This window comes from Suncus etruscus, chromosome 17 (genome assembly GCF_024139225.1).
Source record: "Suncus etruscus isolate mSunEtr1 chromosome 17, mSunEtr1.pri.cur, whole genome shotgun sequence".
Taxonomy (NCBI): Eukaryota; Metazoa; Chordata; class Mammalia; order Eulipotyphla; family Soricidae; genus Suncus; species Suncus etruscus.
In genome coordinates, this window is record NC_064864.1 from 45341441 (window position 1) to 45359983 (window position 18543).

An 18543-nucleotide genomic window follows, 5' to 3' on the forward strand; every position below is an offset into this window, starting at 1 on the left:
TCAACCGGAAGTGACCCTTGACCAGCGGTTGCCATGGCGGCGCCCAGCCGCGCGGCCCGGCCGAGGGAAGATGGCGGTCGCGGGCTGGCTGGAGAGTCTGCGGGCGGCCGAGAAGACGGCGCTGCTGCAGGACGGTAACCCGAGGCACCCCCCCTCCCCGACACCCGAGCTCTCTCGTCTATGTTTTCTCCCCCTACCCCGGGATGTGGCTTCCGGGAAGGGCCTTAGGGCCTGGGACTGCAGAACCGGGTGGGTGGGGGGATCCTGCGTTTGCAAGAGGAGGGACTCGGGCCCGCAGAGAGGACGCGGCTCTGCTCCTAAGAATTGCTCCTGGGGCCGGAGCAAAGCATAGCGGGGAGGGCGTTGCCTTGCACGCGGCCGACCCTGGTTCGATTCCCTGCATCCCATATATAGCCCCCCCCCCCCAGCCTACCAGGAGTGATCTCTTTTGCGGGGAAGTCACACCCAGCAGCACTCAGGGGTTCCTCCTGGCTCTACGCTCAGAAATCGCTCCTGGCAGGCTCGGGGGACCATATGGGATGCCGGGATTCGAACCACCATCCTTCTGCATGCAAGGCAAACGCCTTACCTCCATGCTATCTCTCCGGGCCCCCTCCCCTTTTTTTTAAATTTTTATTGTGGACGAAGTGAATTACAAATCTTTCACAATCATATTTAAGTTACCTAGTGAACAATGAATCAGGAGCATTCCCACCACCAGTGATGATCTCCCTTCACCCCTGTTCCCAGCATGCATCCCATATCTCCCTCCTTTACCACCCCCCATCCAGAATACTAGTGTAACTGGTGTCCCCCCCCCCCACTTGTACAGCTTGCTGTGAATTAGGCATAGACTGTTGTCGTTGACTTTGGGTTCACTGATTGTTCATCGAGTGTCTTATTTCTGAGCGGTGTGGCTCAAAAGCAAGATCAAACTATTTAATCATTTTGCTTTCCTAATGTCATTTACTCCCCCACCTCCCTCACACGAGGCTTTACTTTTCCTCCCCCCCTTTCTGAAATCAGTTTATGAGTAGCCCCCCCCCACACACACGCCTCATCCCACGAACCGGGTCAGGGGCTCTGTTGCCAAAAGACCCTCCACTACACACACACACACACACACACACACCCTCTCAATCTTTTCTCTGGACACACGCGCACGCGCACACATACACACCCCTCAGTCTTTTAATTTCATTGGATATCACTTTCCTCATTTTTACCACGAGTGGACGTGCTGAGGTCCTTTCCAACTCTCCTGTGTTTCACAGGTTTTTTTCTTGAGGCCCTACCCAACTATGCTTAGTGCATATTCCTTACTCAGTGCTCTTGGATTATTCCTGGCGAGGCTCAGGGAACCATTGTTGGTACCCAAGATCGAACACGGTGACTGCATACACATATTTACCCACCTTTACTATCACTCCCGCCCACTCTAACATAGTTGTTTTATGTTTGTTTGTTTTGTGTGTGTGTGTGTGTGTGTGTCACACCCAGCAGCGCCCAGGGGTTACTCCCGGCTCTACACTCAAAAATCACTCCTGGCAGGCTCAGGGGACCAAATGGGATGCCGGGATTCGAACCACCATCCTCTGCCTCTAAGGCAAATGCCCTACCGCTGTACTATCTCTCCGGCCCTAACATAGTGTTTTTAAGTGAATCTCTTAAGTGTTCTCTTAAGTAATTTCCCGGCGTGTTCAGTGGGGGACAGCAGCGCTCAGGGGTTCCTCCTGGCTCTACGCTCAGAAATCGCTCCTGGCAGGCTTGGGGGACCATATGGGATGCCGGGATTTGAACCACTGTCCTTCTGCATGCAAGGCAAATGCCCTTCCTCCATGCTGTCTCTCTGGCCCCCCAAAATTTTTTTAACTAAGGCTTTTTTTCCCTAAAAGAGAAAAAAAAAACTCCCGGCATGTTAAGCTGTGCTTTCTCCAGCATTCTGTAGATGGTGCCGCTGTGTGAGCCAGGGCCCGCAGCAGGTGTTACCTCCACCTGGAATCACTGCCCTTGGTAATATGAACCCAATATATTTCTTTTTTTTTTTTTAACCTAATATATTTCTATTTTTATGAAACAATGATTGAGGTTCTGTGATTTACAATACTATTATTGTAATGCACATAATTCCTGCCCCATATCCCATCAACCTGTGTACACACCTCCCTCCCCCAAGGGCCCCAGTGGCCCTTTCAAGTCCTCCTTGCCCCAACTGTGTGGATCAGTTCCTCCAATGTTGAAGTGTAATAGATTATAGGCGATGCAGTTATATTAGGCTGTGTGAGAATACACTGTGCTTAAGGATCACTTCTGATGCTCTAGGAACTAGATGGTAATCAAACTAGGTTGACTACATGTTAGACAAGGCCTTCCTGCTGTACTATGTCTCCAGCCCTCAATCATTATTTAGTTTAACACCTGACATATGCTGGGTACTGTGTTTGGTTTTAGGGAGACTGTGGACAGGGAGACTAAAATCCCTTCTAGTAAGACAGGTCATAAGCATACAAATGTAAAGTCAACCAAGTAAATGCCAGGAGGAATTCCCTGGTATCCTGGTGTGAGAAGGACTCTGGTGGGACAGACAATAGGGGGAGGCGATAATATCAGGAGACCTAAGACACAGCCTGATCACAGAGGCTGCCTTTAGCATCTGCCATGCTTTTATTTACTTACTTATTTATTTATTTATTTATTTATTTATTTATTTATTTATTTATTTATTTATTTATTTAGTGTTTGGGTCATACCTGGCAGCACTCAGGGGTTACTCCTGGTTCTACACTCAGAAATTGCTCCTGACAGGCTCAGGGGACCATATGGGATGCCAGGATTCAAACCACCGACCTTCTGCATGCAAGGCAAATGCCCTACCTTCATGCTATCTCTCCGGCCCCCTGTCATGCTTTTAAAGGAATTGGAAGGTTATTGGTTATCAGTGTTCCACTGAAGTGCTGAACAAAGCATGGGAAGCACCAACAGGAAATGATAAATTCTGGCAAGGTAGCTGAGCATGATAATCAAGAAGAGCTTCCTAGTGGAAGTAGCAGTTGAGCTGGCTCTGCTGGGTGTGTAAGGTCTCCTCAGGTGAGAAGGGGTCTGGGGCTGCTACTGGCTATGGAAACAGCTGTGCAGAGACCTCCTCAGTTTTTCAGAAAGGCATTGAGGCTTGGGCTGGTGGGGAACAGTGGCCTGTGGGGGGTGGGGGGGCAGGTAGCTAGAGTAGGGGACCAACCGTGGCCCTGTAGGGTTTCTCAGGAGATCTGAGGCTCTTGGTAGAGCCCAGGTAGAGTTCCTGATCTGGAAATTGCAGGCAAGAGGAGACTTTATAGAACATAGATATAGGGGCCGGTAAGGTGGCGCTAGAGGTAAGGTGCCTGCCTTCCAAGTGCTAGCCAAGGTAGGACTGCGGTTCAATCCCCCGGTGTCCCATATGGCCCCCCCAAGCCAGGGGCAATTTCTGAGCGCTTAGCCAGGAGTAACCCCTGAGCATCAAATGGGTGTGGCCCCCCCCCAAAAAAAGGAACATAGATATAAGGGTGACCCCCCCCTGGGGGTGGAGGTGGGGTACAGGGGCCACTCAGCCCAGTAGTGCAGGCCTGAAGGTTCAGTGCTCAGCCTAGAATTGCAGTGCTGGCACCCAGCAGTGTTTGGGGCCCAGGAGGAACTGAGGGGAGCCCTCTGCTTTGTGCAGGGAGAAGAAAGGTGCACTACCTGTTCCCAGATGGGAAGGAGATGGCCGAAGAGTATGACGAGAAAACCTGTGAACTACTGGGTAAGTGACAGGGCTTCCTGATGACCCTACCAAATTCTTGGGGGTAACCTACACACAGTGGAACGCTTCTAGCCTGTGACCTGAGGAAGAAACTCAGCACCCAGTGTAGATGTTCAGGTACACAGAGGACCCCAAGGGAGGCCAGATATTTTTAAGAATTAGCTGGACATCAGAAGTGAAGTGAGTCTATTTGACCAGCCCACCCTCCACCCCTGGCCCCCAACATAAAGTTGTGACCTTGTGAGTGAGTGCTTCAGAGGGGGTCAGGATTGGAGGGGGTGGGAGGGAGACTCCCACTGGAAACTGGAAGTGGGTCTCACTGGAGGAGCAGTGGTAGGGTAGCTTTCCCATGTGTTTTTTCTGTTCTTTGGATTTCTGCAGCCACTCCAGGGGCAAAACTCAGAGCCGCTTGGGGGGGTGTGTGTGTGGCTTTATTCAGTTTGGAGCAGTCTGGATACAGGTGGTGGTAGCTGAGAGAAAAGGTGGCTTTCTTTTTTTCCATTCCTTCAGAACAGGCTCCTGCAGCTCAGATGTCTGAATTATTTGATTTGTCCATTCTCTGTTCCCAAGTCCGCATGTTAACATTAACCGCCTTCCCAGAGCTCTGGGGCTGGTGTCTGACCCGGAGCCTAAAGCTGTCAGCATTGGGAGTTGGTCTCTTTATTAAGTTCTACCTGAAATACTAAGACCAATGATGGAATCATGGGCTGGGTTATTTTCTTGTCATTATTCTTGACTTTAATTTCTTCCTGGGCCTGATCGACAGGTAGTATTGGCTAGGGAATTTCTTTTTCCCCTTTTCTGACAGCTCATAAATGTCTTGAACCGACAACACAGATTATACTGGTTTGTATTCTCTTAGTTTCCATTCTTAAAACATGTATCCTGCGCATGTTCAGTCGCAAACTAAAGTGTTGATTCCCTCCTTATTATGAGCTGCTTGGGCTCCAGTCCCAATTGGTTTAGTCTGGTGCTATTAAAAATCTTGATGTGTTTAGCATATGACACTGATTTGGTGGAAACCAATACAGTAGTAATATCCTCACAATGCATTGTAATTTATAGCGCTCCCAGGGGGTGACAGCCCTGGAATGCCTAACTGGGGCGAGCTTATGAAAGCCGAGGTCACGTGGGCTAACCACCACCGTCACCATGCCAGAGACTCGCTGCAGCTCCTCTGCCCCAGCTCCAGCATCACCTCTCCCCTCTACGCAGAGCAAATAAAACGGCCATAGCCGCTGTGGTTATAAAAATAGCAAACAAATAAAGCCCAGGTCTCTTAGTTGTGCTTGGATGTGAAATTAAAATGAAAAATAAGTTCGGGTCCCTTCATTTGTCACTTCCCACATTAATCTTCCACTTCTCTCTGTCTCTCTGTCTCTGTCACTTCCCACATTAATCTTCCACTTCTCTCTGTCTGTCTGTCTGTCAGTCTGTCTCTCTCTCTCTCTCTCTCTCTCTCTCTCTCTCTCTCTCTCTCTCTCTCTCTCTCTCTCGTGTCTGTGTATTTGGATTTGGGGAGGGGGTTGAACCCCACCTAGCTGTACTCAGGAATCATTCCTGATAACTATATAGAGTATCAAGGATAGAACCCAGGTTAGCGGAGCGGCGAGGTGGCGCTAGAGGTAAGGTGTCTGCCTTGAGAGTGCTAGCCAAGGAAGGACCGCGGTTTGATCCCCCGGCGTCCCATATGGTCCCCCACCAAGCCAGGGGCAAAAAAAAAAAAAAAAAAAAAAAAAAAAGAACCCAGGTTAGCCATATGGCCTTACCTGCTGTACTGTCTGCCCATTCCCCTTTTCTACTTGCTGTTGGGGACTAGATAGCACCTTCTAATTCCTTTCTCTAAAGTGCAGAAATAGAGGTTCATAGAATACAATTGACCAAAGTTTACCTGGTAATGATATGGATGCAATAGTTTTTATTGGGCACCATGCTAAGTATGTAGGTGAATCATCCATTGAGCCATCCTCAGTTGGTACTATTGCCCCATTGTACAGATGGGGAAAAGTTAGATACTCCAAGAGGTTTAGTTTCTTGCTCAGAACCAGATAGCAGGCCAGTTTCTGAACTGGGATTTGAGCCCAGGGGTCTAGACGTGCACAGTTTAGTCCACAGATACCACTCAGTTGAAAATATTCAACCCCCCCTTTTTCCTAAATGTTACTGTCTCTAGATGAGCTCACATTGGGCTGGAGGGAGCAGTCAGGGATGTGCAGCTCACCTGACTCCAGCTGCCGGGGCCTTTTGGAGCCACATCTGATTGTGCTTAGGGACCCCTTCAAGTACTTTGCCTGGGGTCACTCCTGGCAGTGCTCAGGGAACCGTGTGGTGCTGGGGATAGAACCTGGCCTCCTGCATGTGAAGTGTGTGCTCATCTCTTCCAACACTCCTGCTAGGCCTCTGAACACCTGCTCCGTCTCCAGCTACCTACCAGCCCGTGCCAGCTACCCCTGCAGTGTACTACTCATTACTAACTTAAGAATAATCATAGGGCCCCTGACTGATCTGACTTTTATCAGTGCTTTCTATGCTGTAAATATAGGCAGGGATTTTGTAGTGGTAAGTGGAAATCATTTCCATTTTTTTCTCCCCAGATACCTAGACAAATGTGATCACAGCCAAACTGGTTTTCTCTTAGAAAAATTCAGAGTACTCACTGAGGAGACTTGACTGGGGCGCGTTTGCTGAGGGCAGAGCCCCTCTAGTTAGTGTGAATAAGCAGTGCAGTGTCATTTTTCCCTGCCTTCTCAGCGCTGTTCATTCCCGCCCCCACAATGCAGGCTGTCTGTGTTCTTGGAGGGGGGGGCATTGAAGGGCCCCACAACAATGATCGGAACATCAAACCGGCCCCCAAAGAACACAGCATGTTCAGGGGGCCAGAGGCTGAAGGGCAGCCACCCCCTGCGATTACATTCGGATTACCGGCCTAATCTGCTTTGGTATTTGACCGCCAGCCTAACCACCACCACCGAGGCTGCAGTGGAGGCTCCGGAGCACTTTCATCCCCCAGCACTTCACCCGCTTTACAAATGACCCACTCGATTCCCTTCAGCCTCCTCAGGGATGGGCTGTGGCAGCTGTTTAATAGCCACAGAGCAACGTTTCAGTGTTTTAAGGCAGAAAAGAAGAATCCTGCATCCAGTCTAAGCTGTAGGGAGGATTTAGGAAAGGGGAATGTAATTAGCCACGTTGGAAGTGCGCCAGGCTCAGAGCTTTGGGGGAAGGCCTTGAGGAGCTTCACTTTCCAGCCCACCTGAAAGCAGGGCCTCCTTTCAGCAGTCTGGGGTCTCAGCCTGCTCCCTGCCGACTTAGAAGCCCCTGGGTGCAGCCCCAGGCTCAGAGTGGAGCCATTCCCCACAGCCCGAGTCCTTTAAGGCTGCCCTTCCCTAAACTGGCCTGGCTCAGCCGGGAAGACATGCCAGCATCCTAGGGAGCGGCCCAAGTGCGCCAGTTTGGGTTTAACATATAATCAAATCAGAATGACAGCAGGTGGAACAGTCTTTACTTGCCGCAGGAGCTTGTCCTTGAGTTCAGGAACAAAGCCAGGACGAGAAGGATAAGCCAGCTTGTGTATCTGCACATGCACATTCATGCCCACCCACAGGGCAGAAATAACCAAGGACTTGTACCATCATTGGCTCAGAAAGGGATGAACACAGAGAACTTGGTCTTCCTGCTAACAAAGCATTTAGTTCTGCAGGGTTACAAAGCAGAAAGGTGAGACAGCCAAGGGGACCAAGTCCCCGTGTTGAGAGGCTAGAAGGCCAGTAGCAAAGAAGCCAGTAGAAAGCTGTGGAAAGTCTACAGAACCAGGTGTGGCGGCATCGAGAGAGAGGATGGGAAACCCGGCTGGGGATGTCGTCCAAGGGCAGATGGCTCGGCCAGGCTCCGGGCACAGTGGCACTTCACTTAGCTTGGCCCTCAAGGAAGGGGTCCACATTCATTTCATATTTAGTCAGCTTTTCTCTCAAGAACTAAAACTGAGGAAAAGAAGGGGGTAGGGACTGATCTGTAGAAAAGATAGGACCCTTTCTAAACATGTGCTTACTGAACATTATAGAGCACAATTTAACCTTTTATTAAAATTTTGGACTTGGGAGTTAGGAGATCTGAATATCAGCGGTGTACTTGCTAGTTGCTTCTCTGAGCTGTGATTCCTTTGTGTTCTTTGTGTTGTTTTGTTTGTTTTGGGCCCATACCTGGCTTTGTTCAGGGATTACTCCTGGAGGACTCTGGGGACCATATGGGGTGCTGGAGATCGAACCTGAGTGCAAGGCAAGCATCTTCCCTACTGTACTAATATTCCAGCCCCCAGCCTGTCATTCTTTATCTTCTGAACCCTGGAGCCTGATGGTAAGGTCAGAAGTGGACAAGTGGGGAAGAAATGCTCCTTCTCAACTTGAAAATTCAGGCAGGGCTTTCAGTGCTTTCTAAAGACAAGTCATTACAGCCTCTGTTAGACAGCTGGGGGCTGTTAGAGTAGGATGTGCCCTTTGATGGGCTAGGGCTCTCATGATGCTCTCAGGGTGGGAAGAATTCATTTCCTGCTTTCTCTGCACACCATCTTTTCTACGGTACCCAATGAAGCACTGGTCACAATATACAGGTGCTAGGAGGCCTTTGTCACTTCTGAGTTTGTGACTGTGACAGAGGCCCCCTAGCAGGCTGGCTTCCAGGTAATCGGGATGTTGCATGACTGCATTTGGATAGTCTCCCGGTCACAGTCTGTTCACTTCAGTAAGTACAGGTATTTATTGGGGGAAAGAAAGTCGCCTCGAAAGCATACTTCCAAGTTTTACTCTTCCTTATTAATTTTCATTACAAAGTTGCCAATGTATTTTTAGGGAGCATGTTTGGCCCTAAGACGTAATAAAAATCACACTGCAGAGTGCAGCAGACCTTATAAAAGCGCATATTTGGGGAGATTCTCATTTTACTGCGCACTTTGTACTTGCCTAGCGTGCCTGAGTCAGAGCCAGGCAGGCACTTGGTTTGCCCGCTGTTCTAGGAGCTCACAGACCTCGCCTGCTCCCCAAAATTTCAGCTGCACCCCAGGTCCTTGGGCAGTTGTTTAGCTTTGTACACCAGCCTCAGGGCGGTTGCTGGCATGCCCAGCCTGGAGGGTACCATAGCATAGCAGGGAGGAAAACAGGGATCGGGATCACAGTTTGGAAGAAGGCCCGGGCCAGGACAGTTTGCTGTATGGCAGCACCCCAGTGGAGTGGGTTCAAGAAATTCCAGCAGGAGCAAGCAGGTAATGGCCCCTGGAGGAATTTCCACTGTTTCTGTTCTGTGTGCACCTTACTCAGACAGAAGTCTAGTGCAAACATCTGGGCTCCAATGCAAGATAAAAAGTGGTTGCCTGCATTATTGAAGGATGGCTCTACTTTATAAAAATTACCATTCGCTTTTCAGAAACAGTACATTTAATATATGATGTGTACCCAAAATTCCTTTACTCAACTTTGGCGCTGCTATTTTAAGCCAGATATCCCCAAAATGAGTGAATTTCATTATTTGAATGAAGCAAATCTGCTTCTCAGCTTTCATCCCCTTTACTCATTTTTCCTTTGTATATTCCTAGTAAGAAAAAGTAGATGTCTGCCACATGATATGTTGGGGGCTCCAGATTTCCCCTACCACTAGACCTCCTTTGATGCTCAGGTCCCCTTGATAAAGCCACATCTGGGGCTCTTCATCCCTGTCGGCTTCTGTCAGCATTCGTTCCAATTCCCTCAGTCTAGCCACCTGGAACACAAGCATTTCAGGGTGTGCATACAGCTTTGGACTGAGGGTCCCAGACTGCAGCCTCCTGCATCTGGACAGTGCCCAGGAAAGGCCTGCAGCTCCCACATCCATCCTGCTCTGCCTGCAGGCTACATCGATGATTTGGAAGAAACGAGCTCAGCTGCCCTCTTACCCACAATCTCACTGCTTCCTTCTCTCCCCAGTGAGAAAGTGGCGTGTGAAAAATACCCTCGGAGCCTTGGGCCAGTGGCAGACTGAGGTGGGAGAGCCAGCACCCCCAGGAGCAGGGAGCCTGGGGCCTGAACTCATCAAGGAGAGCACTGCCAACGTAGGTCTTGTATCATCCCGGTGTCTGCTGCGGGCAGGACCTCCCCTCAAGTTACCCCCTAGACACAGCACCCCAAAGAAATGTTTAATTGAATGAATATGAAGGGCCTGGAATGTCCCCAGTAGGGCAGCCTTAGAGGGGTGCTGTTTAGATTTCCTGGAATAGGGCTTTGTGGGACTCCTTCCTCCCTGTCCCAAGAACAGTCTTGGAATTAGATTTGCCTCCTGCAGCCCATCTTCATGCGCAAGGATACCAAGACGAGCTTCCAGTGGCGGATTCGCAACCTGCCCTACCCAAAAGATGTCTATAGTATGTGTGTGGACCAGAAGGAGCGCTGCATTGTCGTCAGAACCACCAACAAAAAGTAAGCTGCACAGTGGACTCTGGCTGTGTGATGGTGCTGGGGCACAGGCGATGACCCAGGATCTGACCTGGGTCAGGGCTCTCAGCCTGCTCCAGTGGAGGGTGGTGGCTGTACTAGAAGCATTGAGGGACTCCCCTTCTCAGGACCAGCTTGAAGAATGTCACCAGCTCCAGCAGGCTAGGGGAACTGGCATGACAAGTGTCTGCCAAGACCTGGCCCTTTTTGGGGTGCAGCCAAAATGTGCTGAGTAAATGTGGAAATCACTTGGCTATTCACTTGGGCTTTTCAGCAGTTCTGTGTAAGGTTATTGGACCTTGGCCTGCTGGCTGGATCCAGTCCCCAGTGAGCTGCTGATGTCACTGAGTGCTGTCAGGGAGCCAACTTGGAAGCTCACATCTTTGAGACGGCTCCCCTGGGCCTTTAAAGCAGTGACAGGGGCTTTGGAAGGCTCCCTCAGTTTCAGAATGGTAAAAAGACTCAGTTTCTCTTTGCTCTTCTCCTTGTGGTTTGCTATGGGGGAGTGACAGTGTGTGGGGAGAGATTGGGACAAAGATGGCCCTGCAGAGATGTGACCCTGGCACATCTATTTGGGTGCTGTTTGACTGCAAAGCAGGGCCCTGAGCTAGAGGCATGCAGTGTGGGTCGAACCTCCATGCAACAGTTTTGGAGCTCTGAGGTGGGAGGTTCAGGAGGTACTGGCTCACGAGCTGGCCCACTCAGCATGCCTCTTGGGGTGCTGTGATTAGGCTGGATGTGCCCATGCAGTCAGGGGAAACCCAGCTCTTGTGCCTGGTGCCAGCATCCCCTCCAAGGTCCATAAGGAAGCAGCAAGACCCCTGGTTCTCTCACTGCAGCCCAGAGTTTTTCCTGCCCAAGGACTCCTCACCCTGTCTCTCTTTGGCAGGGTTAAGGGGATGGAGAAGGGCTAGAGATGAATGAATTAATTTCAGGCTTATTGCTGTACATGCAGCCGCAGCCCCTGTAGTGGGTCTTGTCTATAAATATAAAGTCATAATAATAAGGGTTTGCGTTTATAAAGCACTTTGAAGCCCTCAGATAAAAGGCAGTTTATTTCCGTTATTGTTCTCATCATTAACAGGAGTCAGTGCCTAAAGTGGAATTTAGCAATTTCAGACAACAAAGAGATTGCCTTTAGGAAAACAAACTCCGTGCTTCAGCAAGCATTCCCCCGCGTGAAAGGCCCTGGGTCCAAACTGGGAACAAAAGTGCTTCTGATAGCACTTGAATCTGCAGCCCAGCAGTTTGTGGAGCTGGCTGCGGCCTCCCTTTTGTCCCCCAGAGGTCACTGTCGAATACAGATATCAGACAGAAATGTGATTACTGGCAAGGGAGAGGAGAGAGGCTAGCTAACTCACCAAAAATTTCATCTGCCGGCACATCCTGGGGGGCTCATCTCCTGCCCGGATCCGGCCATAGGTGGCGCTGTCGGCCAGCAGCTCTGGGGCTCCCTTGCTCTAGCACTCCAAAGACATTTTGAGCCCATGGGTGAGGCCAGATGAGGTAGTGGGGGAATAGGGTTCAGCCTGGCTCAGAGTAACCTTCCTCAGCTCCCTCTGCTGGGAAGAAGGTGAGCAAAGACATATCCTTAACTAGCTCTTCCCTGCCACCTTGTGATTTTATTTACTGTTTTGATGGTGGTGGTGGTGGTGGTGGTGGTGGTGGTGGTAGTGGTGAGGTCCTCACAAGTAGTGCTTATGGGGCCTGGAGGAACTGTTTTAGAAATGCAGCCCACATCAGCCATTTGCAAGGCATACACCTTAACTAACCCCTGTGCAGTCTGTCTGCATCTCTACCTGGAGTACCAGTCTCCTACTTTTGTCCCACTAAGTCCACAGAATGCTGTGGTGGTTCCTTTTTAAGCAGTGTGATGATGGTTATATAAGACATCTGGGGCAAAATGAGGTGACTTGCAGAAGGAACAGTGAGGCTTCCCTGCCCATCTTCTTCCTCACCTACTACTACTACTATGAGTTCCTCCTTCACTCAGATCTTTCATGTCTGTCCCTAGTCCTGATATTTAGAATGTGGTAGCTAATAAAAGTTCAAATTTCATGTACCTACCTGGCCTTATCCCTGAAAAATGGGTTGGCCACTTCATTTTTTTTTTCCAGTGTTTAACTTCTTTTTTTTTTTGGGGGGGGGGTTTCGGCCCACACCCGTTTGATGCTCAGGGGTTACTCCTGGCTAAGCGCTCAGAAATTGCCCCTGGCTTGGGGGGACCAAATGGGACGCCGGGGGATCGAACCGCGGTCCTTCCTTGGCTAGCGCTTGCAAGGCAGACACCTTACCTCTAGCGCCACCTCGCCGGCCCCCATGTTTAACTTCTTTTTTTTTTTTTTTTTTTTTTTTTTTTGGTTTTTGGGCCACACCCTGTGACGCTCAGGGGTTACTCCTGGCTATGCGCTCAGAAGTTGCTCCTGGCTTCTTGGGGGACCATATGGGACGCCGGGGGATCGAACCGCGGTCCGTCCTAGGCTAGCGCAGGCAAGGCAGGCACCTTACCTCCAGCGCCACCGCCCGGCCCCTATGTTTAACTTCTTGATGGAGTTGATCCTTGGCCTCAGGTGTTTGTGAGGGATGATCCAGGGGAGAAAAAAAGAGGCTTTCCAGGAGCCCAGTGTGGCACCAGCTAGTCCCAGTTTTTTAGTACAGGAAGAAGGTACTTGTGCTGAACCAGGTTGTTAGATTTGACCTCTGTCCTGTGTCAGCCATGTTGGGCCTAGTTCCCTCACTTGAGATGGGGTAGTTTGACTGGTGCACAGCACAGTGGCAGACCTGAGGAGACTCCCTGAGGATCTTGAGCCACTGGCACTTGAAGACTTGACTGACTCACCATGAGTGAGGCTACCAGTTCTATAGAAAAAGTATTCTCTGGCAGAACTTCTGAGCCTGGAATGAGTTGATGTGTATTATGACCTGAGGGGCACACTAGGCAAGGGTCACCAGTTTGCTTGAAAAACTTTGGGTATTTTAGAAAGAAGGCAGATTTGGAGCCGGAGTGATAGTACAGCAGGTAGAGTGCTTGCCTTGCACATGGCTGACATGGGCTCTAATCTTGGTATCCCATATAGTCTCCCAAGCACTGCCAGGTGTGGCTTTACACACCCCCATTGCCGCAAAAAAAAAAAAAAAAAAAAAAAAAGGAGAGAGGTTTGGTGATTGACTTTCTCAGTTTGGGATGGGTCAAAGCATCATCTCTGGATTTCTGGCTGACCTGTATAATAAGGGTGCAGGGCACCTCTGGAGATGCCAGGGGCAGAACACAAAACTGTCCATAGCTGCTCTTCAGACTCCGGCCTCCTGAGCAGTCTCAGCTCAGTTTTGGAGAACAGGGGTGAAGTGGGGTAGAAGTGGGGGGGGGGCACTGCTTTAGCACATGGCTGATCTGTATTTGATCCCCAGCATCCTATTTGATCTTCTGAGCCTGCCCACAGTGATTCAAAATATGCCCAAAATAATAATTTAAACAAGTAAAAACAAAGGTATGGAGCTGGAGCAGCAGTACAGTAGGTGGGCATTTGCCTTGCATTCAGCTGATTCGGGACTGACCCAGATTCGATCCCCGGGCTCCCATATGATCCCCTGAGCCTGCCAGGAACGATTTCTGAGCACAAAGCCAGGAGTAACCCCTGAGCGCCACTGGGTGTGGCCCCAACCGCCCCAAAATAATAAAATAAATAAAAACAAAGGTGATCATTCCACTTGCTAGGCACTTAACTCCTGGCTTCCTATTTCCACGGAACTCTCTGGACCCTTTCACACTCAGAAGGAAGCCCACTGTGTTGAAAAAGATCAGGTGGCTGGATCTGGGGGAAACAGCCCCATCTGCCCTATCCTGTGGCAGATGTAGGAAAGCCTCACAGGTACACTTGGAAACAGGCATCTTCATTTGCCTGCTGGGAAGATGGCGAACTTCCTTAGGCCTTAGTTTCCATTTCAGCGACCAAAGATGACAGAAATAGCCACCTGACAGAATTGTTCGGGGTGCCAGGCCCAGAATAAGCATTAATAAATGTTGCCATTTCAGTGGGTAGAAGTGGGGATGTGGTATGGACTGTAGGGACCAAGGTGGCTCCCCACTTGGAGGGGGTTAGCTTGGCACAGCAGCAGGGCCTCGAGGAGGGGTGCAACTTGCCACTTGTCCTGAAATCAGGCCTAGGGCACCAGTGGGGCCACATGATCATATGGCTAAGGCATCCAGAGCTCCAGATACAAGTGAGAAAGTCAAGGCCAGCTCCTTTCAAGACAGACCCCAAGGCCAGGAAACAAAGTCAGGGTGGGCTGTTCCCAGAGCAGTGACAGCCTGTCCAGAGTCTCTGAGAATTGTCTGACCACAACCAGCAAATTTGGCCCATTAGAATGGACTCTGAACAAGGCCCCCAAGCCTCCAGATTGGCCTCCATCCCCCAGCCTAGCACCTCAAGTTCCCTTTGATCTGTGCCTTGCTGCTGAGCCCAAGCCCTGGGATTACATTAAGTCCCATTGCTCTGGGTTGGGGGATGTGGCTTGTTGGTGCCCCTTGGAGGAAGAGGGATGTGTCCCTATGGCCCCCACCCCGCAAGGCCCAGCGCTCAGCTCATTAGGCAGAAAAGCTGTCTCCACGCTCACGCAAGGCTCGTCCTTGGCAGAGCCCTGTGCCTCTCGACCCTTCTACTTCTTGTATTTGCAGGGAAAATGTTAACGTTTTGGAACCAACCTTTGTGCTCATCTAATCTCTCCTGTTTAACCTTTGACTTCTCCCTATTATCAGTGTCTGCCACCTTTGCTGGCCTGACCAAGGGCCCCAGGAAGAGCCGTCTGCCTGTGCTGGCTTGGAGAGGATGCGGGAATTCCACTAGGCTTGCAGGCAGATGTATGCAGTCCTCTTCCCCCGGGCAGAGCTTTGGAAAATAAAGGGCCTCGGTGCCATTAGGACTCCCCAGCCCCCACTCCTTTTGAACTGTCAGCCTTTAAGCATTCTTTTCCTGCCTGGGTCCCAACACCTTGACTTGGGGGGGGGGGCAGCGGGGAGAGAGGGGAACCTGCTGGAGAGGGGCCCTACAAACCTTAGAGCTGAGGGATTTGGGCCAGGAGAGTGGGCAGAGGAGCTGCATTGATGTCAGCCCTGTGAGACCTCAGGGCATTGGGGCTTTTGAAGTGGACTTGGGGAAGCTGTCACTAGGACTGGGCCCCTCTCAAGTAAGAAAAGCCCCAAGTCCTCCAGGCTTCTCCAGTGAATTCATAGCTGCCTACAGGATTTCTGCCCCCCACCCCCACCTCACCCCAGGCCTAAACTCAGCAGCAGTGTCTCTGTGCCAGAGCACAGGGGTGGAAGATCACCCTTCCACTAGGAAAATGCCAGATGGGCTTATTGGTAGAGTTCACAGAGACTGTGCTCTGGCATACTGAGTCAGAAGCAAGAAACTTGAATCCGAACTCCACTGGCAACTGGCTGTGACATCAGGCAAGATAGGTCACCTCTGTGTGTCCAAGTTTCCTCTCCAGTAAAGGGGTCAAATTTCCTGCAAAGTCCAATTACATACATTGTGAGCTGGCTGTTGCTATCTTGGTTTATTTTGACTTTGTTGTTTTGTTTTTGCTACTAAAGGGATCATTAGTCTCTGGACTAACACCTGCAGATGGGAAAGGCCATGTGAGATGTGTGGAAAGACAGGAGTGAGGGTCCAGGCTGGCAAACTAGTCCAAAGCCTCGGCAATCTAGCATTTGTGATAAGTTAGATGATTTGTCCTTGTAGGCCAGAGATACCAAGACCTTAAAGGATCCCTTAAGAGGAAATGGTAATTGAGTCCTGAATGGAAATACCAGGTAAAGGGCAACTGTAGGTCCAGATTTGTTGGCACATGTTTGCTTTTCAGGTGCAAAGATGGCACAACTTGCCTGAGCAACCTTGTATTGTCCTTGTGTATTCCAGGCAGCTTCTTTTGGGTGATCTAGGGAACCTGACCAGAATTGTAGGGGACTCTAGCCAGGCTACCTGGGAATTATGTTCTTTTTTTTTTTTTTTTTTGGGGGGGGGGGTTGGGCCACATCCGGTGATGCTCAGGGGTTACTCCTGGCTGTCTGCTCAGAAATAGCTCCTGGCAGGCACGGGGGACCATATGGGATACTGGGATTCTAACCAACCACCTCTGGTCCTAGATTGACTGCTTGCAAGGCAAACACCGCTGTGCTATCTCTCCAGGCCCTGGGAATTATGTTCTTTCCAGCCCACTAGCTCTGGAATTCTGGTGGATGGGCTGGTTCCCTTCTCCCTCCTGATGTGTGGAAGTAGAGAAGAGGGCCTGCTGCCTAACTTTGGGGGCCACCTGCTCAGTGTCCCCTGGCCTCTTGATGTCCCCATAGGTACTACAAGAAGTTCTCCATTCCTGACCTAGACAGATACCAGCTACCTCTGGATGATTCTTCACTGAGCTTTGCTCATGCCAACTGCACCTTGATCATCTCTGTAAGAGTTATTCAGACTTATTGCCGGTGTCTCAGGGAGGAGCTTCCTCTCCCCTCATCCTAGTTCTGATCCTGATGCCTGGAGCACTTGGGAGAAACAGGAATCTCATGGGAGTGGGGGTGAAGGAGGATCTTACAAATCAGGTGCAAGAAGCTGGAAAGTGGGGGGAGATATGGGAATCAAAGAATGGGGTTATCGTCCAAGGCCTACCTCTACTCTGGATGTGACTTTAGGCGATTCATCCATCCTTATGGGCCCAAATTTCCTTGTTTTCAAATAAAGGGGTGAGAGGGAGAAGGGAAAGGAGAGAAACTCAATTGACCCTTTCTCCATCCATAGTACCAGAAGCCCAAGGAAGTCTTATTGGCAGAGTCTGAGCTGCAGAAGGAGTTGAAGAAGGTCAAGACAGCACACAGTGGTGATGGGGACTGCAAGACCCAGTAGACCCCTGAGCCTGCACCCTCTGGTGGACAATGGTTGAGATGCTGCTTCTTGCCTGCCTGAGACTTGAGGCCAAGGCCTTTCCTACACAGGCCGCACCACTTCTAGGAGCTTCTGAGGCTCAGTAAGAACCAGAGACTGGACTATCATTGTGTCCCCCTAACCCCCAAGTAAATACATTGTCGTGTAACTGTTAACTACCAGTCTGTCTCCTCTTCCATTTTTTTTTGAGGGGAGGGGGGACTACAAGGGGTACCAGGGATCAAACCCAGTCTGCTGAGGCAAGCCTGACCTGCCCCCCTTGTCCGCTTCTTGATGGGCTTGTTGCCATGTGACATGTCCTTTTGCTCTCCTAGTGCTTCTCAACCTAAATCCGTCCTTATGAGTTTTAAGATGGGAAGTAAACCTAGGCTGGAAAGGGCCTTGTGCACCTTAGCTTGCAAAAGTGTCCCAGAAGGACAGGGACTTCTGAGACAAGGTGTGGACAAAAAACTTTCTAGAAACCTGGGCAACAAAGCTCAGACTACTAAGATACTATGAGTAAAAAGCCAGAATAAGGCTGGTACTTGCATGTTGAAGAGTCACTGCAGATGGACAGTGGCTGTTTCCCTGACAACAACCTCAATCCCTCCCCTCCATGGGCCCCTCTCCACAGCCGATAATTCTTCCACCCAAAGGTGGGTAGCCCCAAGAGGCCCATTGTCTGGGTTACTTGGCCACGAGGTTGCTCTGCCTTCTCCATATCTCAGCCCCAGTTTGAACTCCCTGGAGCCTCCCAGGGCTCTCCAGCCAGTGAAGAGCCAGGTCTGTGAACAATCAAGCTTTACTTTTACAAAACTGAATGGTGCAGCACGTCCTGATAGAAAGCCTAAGGCTGGACTTGGCTCAGAACTTTGTCCTCTCTTGGTTTCAAAGAAAGACCAGGCACAGCATGCCCAGCACTGAAAGCTTGGCTGGTGAAGGTCGGGAGGTGGGGGTGGGGGTTTGTCTGATCGAGGAGGTGTGGCCTCATCCCAGGTTCAGAGGGGACAGCAGGGTAGGCTTGTGCAGGCCAAATCCTTCCCGAGCCCAGCTCTGCCCTCCCCGGCAGCAGGCACCTTTTCTCCATCTGGTTCCTGTGTGGGGACTGTGCCTCGGGTATTCCCACATCCATGTCTGTAGTCCTTAGCCTATGGTGGGTGCCCAAGCTCTGCCGGCACAGGGGTGGGGTGGGGGTATCACTGTACCCTCCAGGAGGAGAGTCCCTGAGTAGCTGCTTTCCTGCCCACAGGCTGGTGGGCCTGCCTGTCACGGGCTCTGAAAGTCCAGGAGGTGGAGGTTGTAGGATAGCGCGGCATAGAGGTGCTTGGTGGTGAGGCGCAGGCAGTACACAGGGCTGCTGAGGGGCGTCGATGTCAGCGGGAAGGCCTGTGGGGAGGAC

At 50.7% G+C, this 18543-nt stretch overlaps 2 protein-coding genes across 2 annotated transcripts in view; one reads left to right on the top strand and one right to left on the bottom strand.

Moving 5' to 3' along the window:
• The first annotated feature begins 10 nt into the window (after positions 1 to 10).
• On the top strand, positions 11 to 17326 carry DPCD (deleted in primary ciliary dyskinesia homolog (mouse)). The gene is made up of 6 exons (XM_049764350.1): positions 11 to 134; positions 3695 to 3775; positions 9727 to 9851; positions 10082 to 10215; positions 16580 to 16682; positions 17022 to 17326. The coding sequence occupies exons 1-6, from the start codon at positions 71 to 73 to the stop codon at positions 17124 to 17126; spliced, it is 612 nt and encodes a 203-aa protein (XP_049620307.1). The 5' UTR covers positions 11 to 70; the 3' UTR covers positions 17127 to 17326.
• A 604-nt stretch (positions 17327 to 17930) lies between these two features.
• FBXW4 (F-box and WD repeat domain containing 4) overlaps positions 17931 to 18543 on the bottom strand; it is a 96807-nt gene continuing 96194 nt past the window's right edge. Inside the window, exon 9 of the mRNA XM_049764343.1 lies at positions 17931 to 18530. Within this exon, the coding sequence (XP_049620300.1) occupies positions 18411 to 18530 (120 nt within the window). The 3' untranslated portion in view covers positions 17931 to 18410. The remainder of the gene's footprint in view (positions 18531 to 18543) is intronic.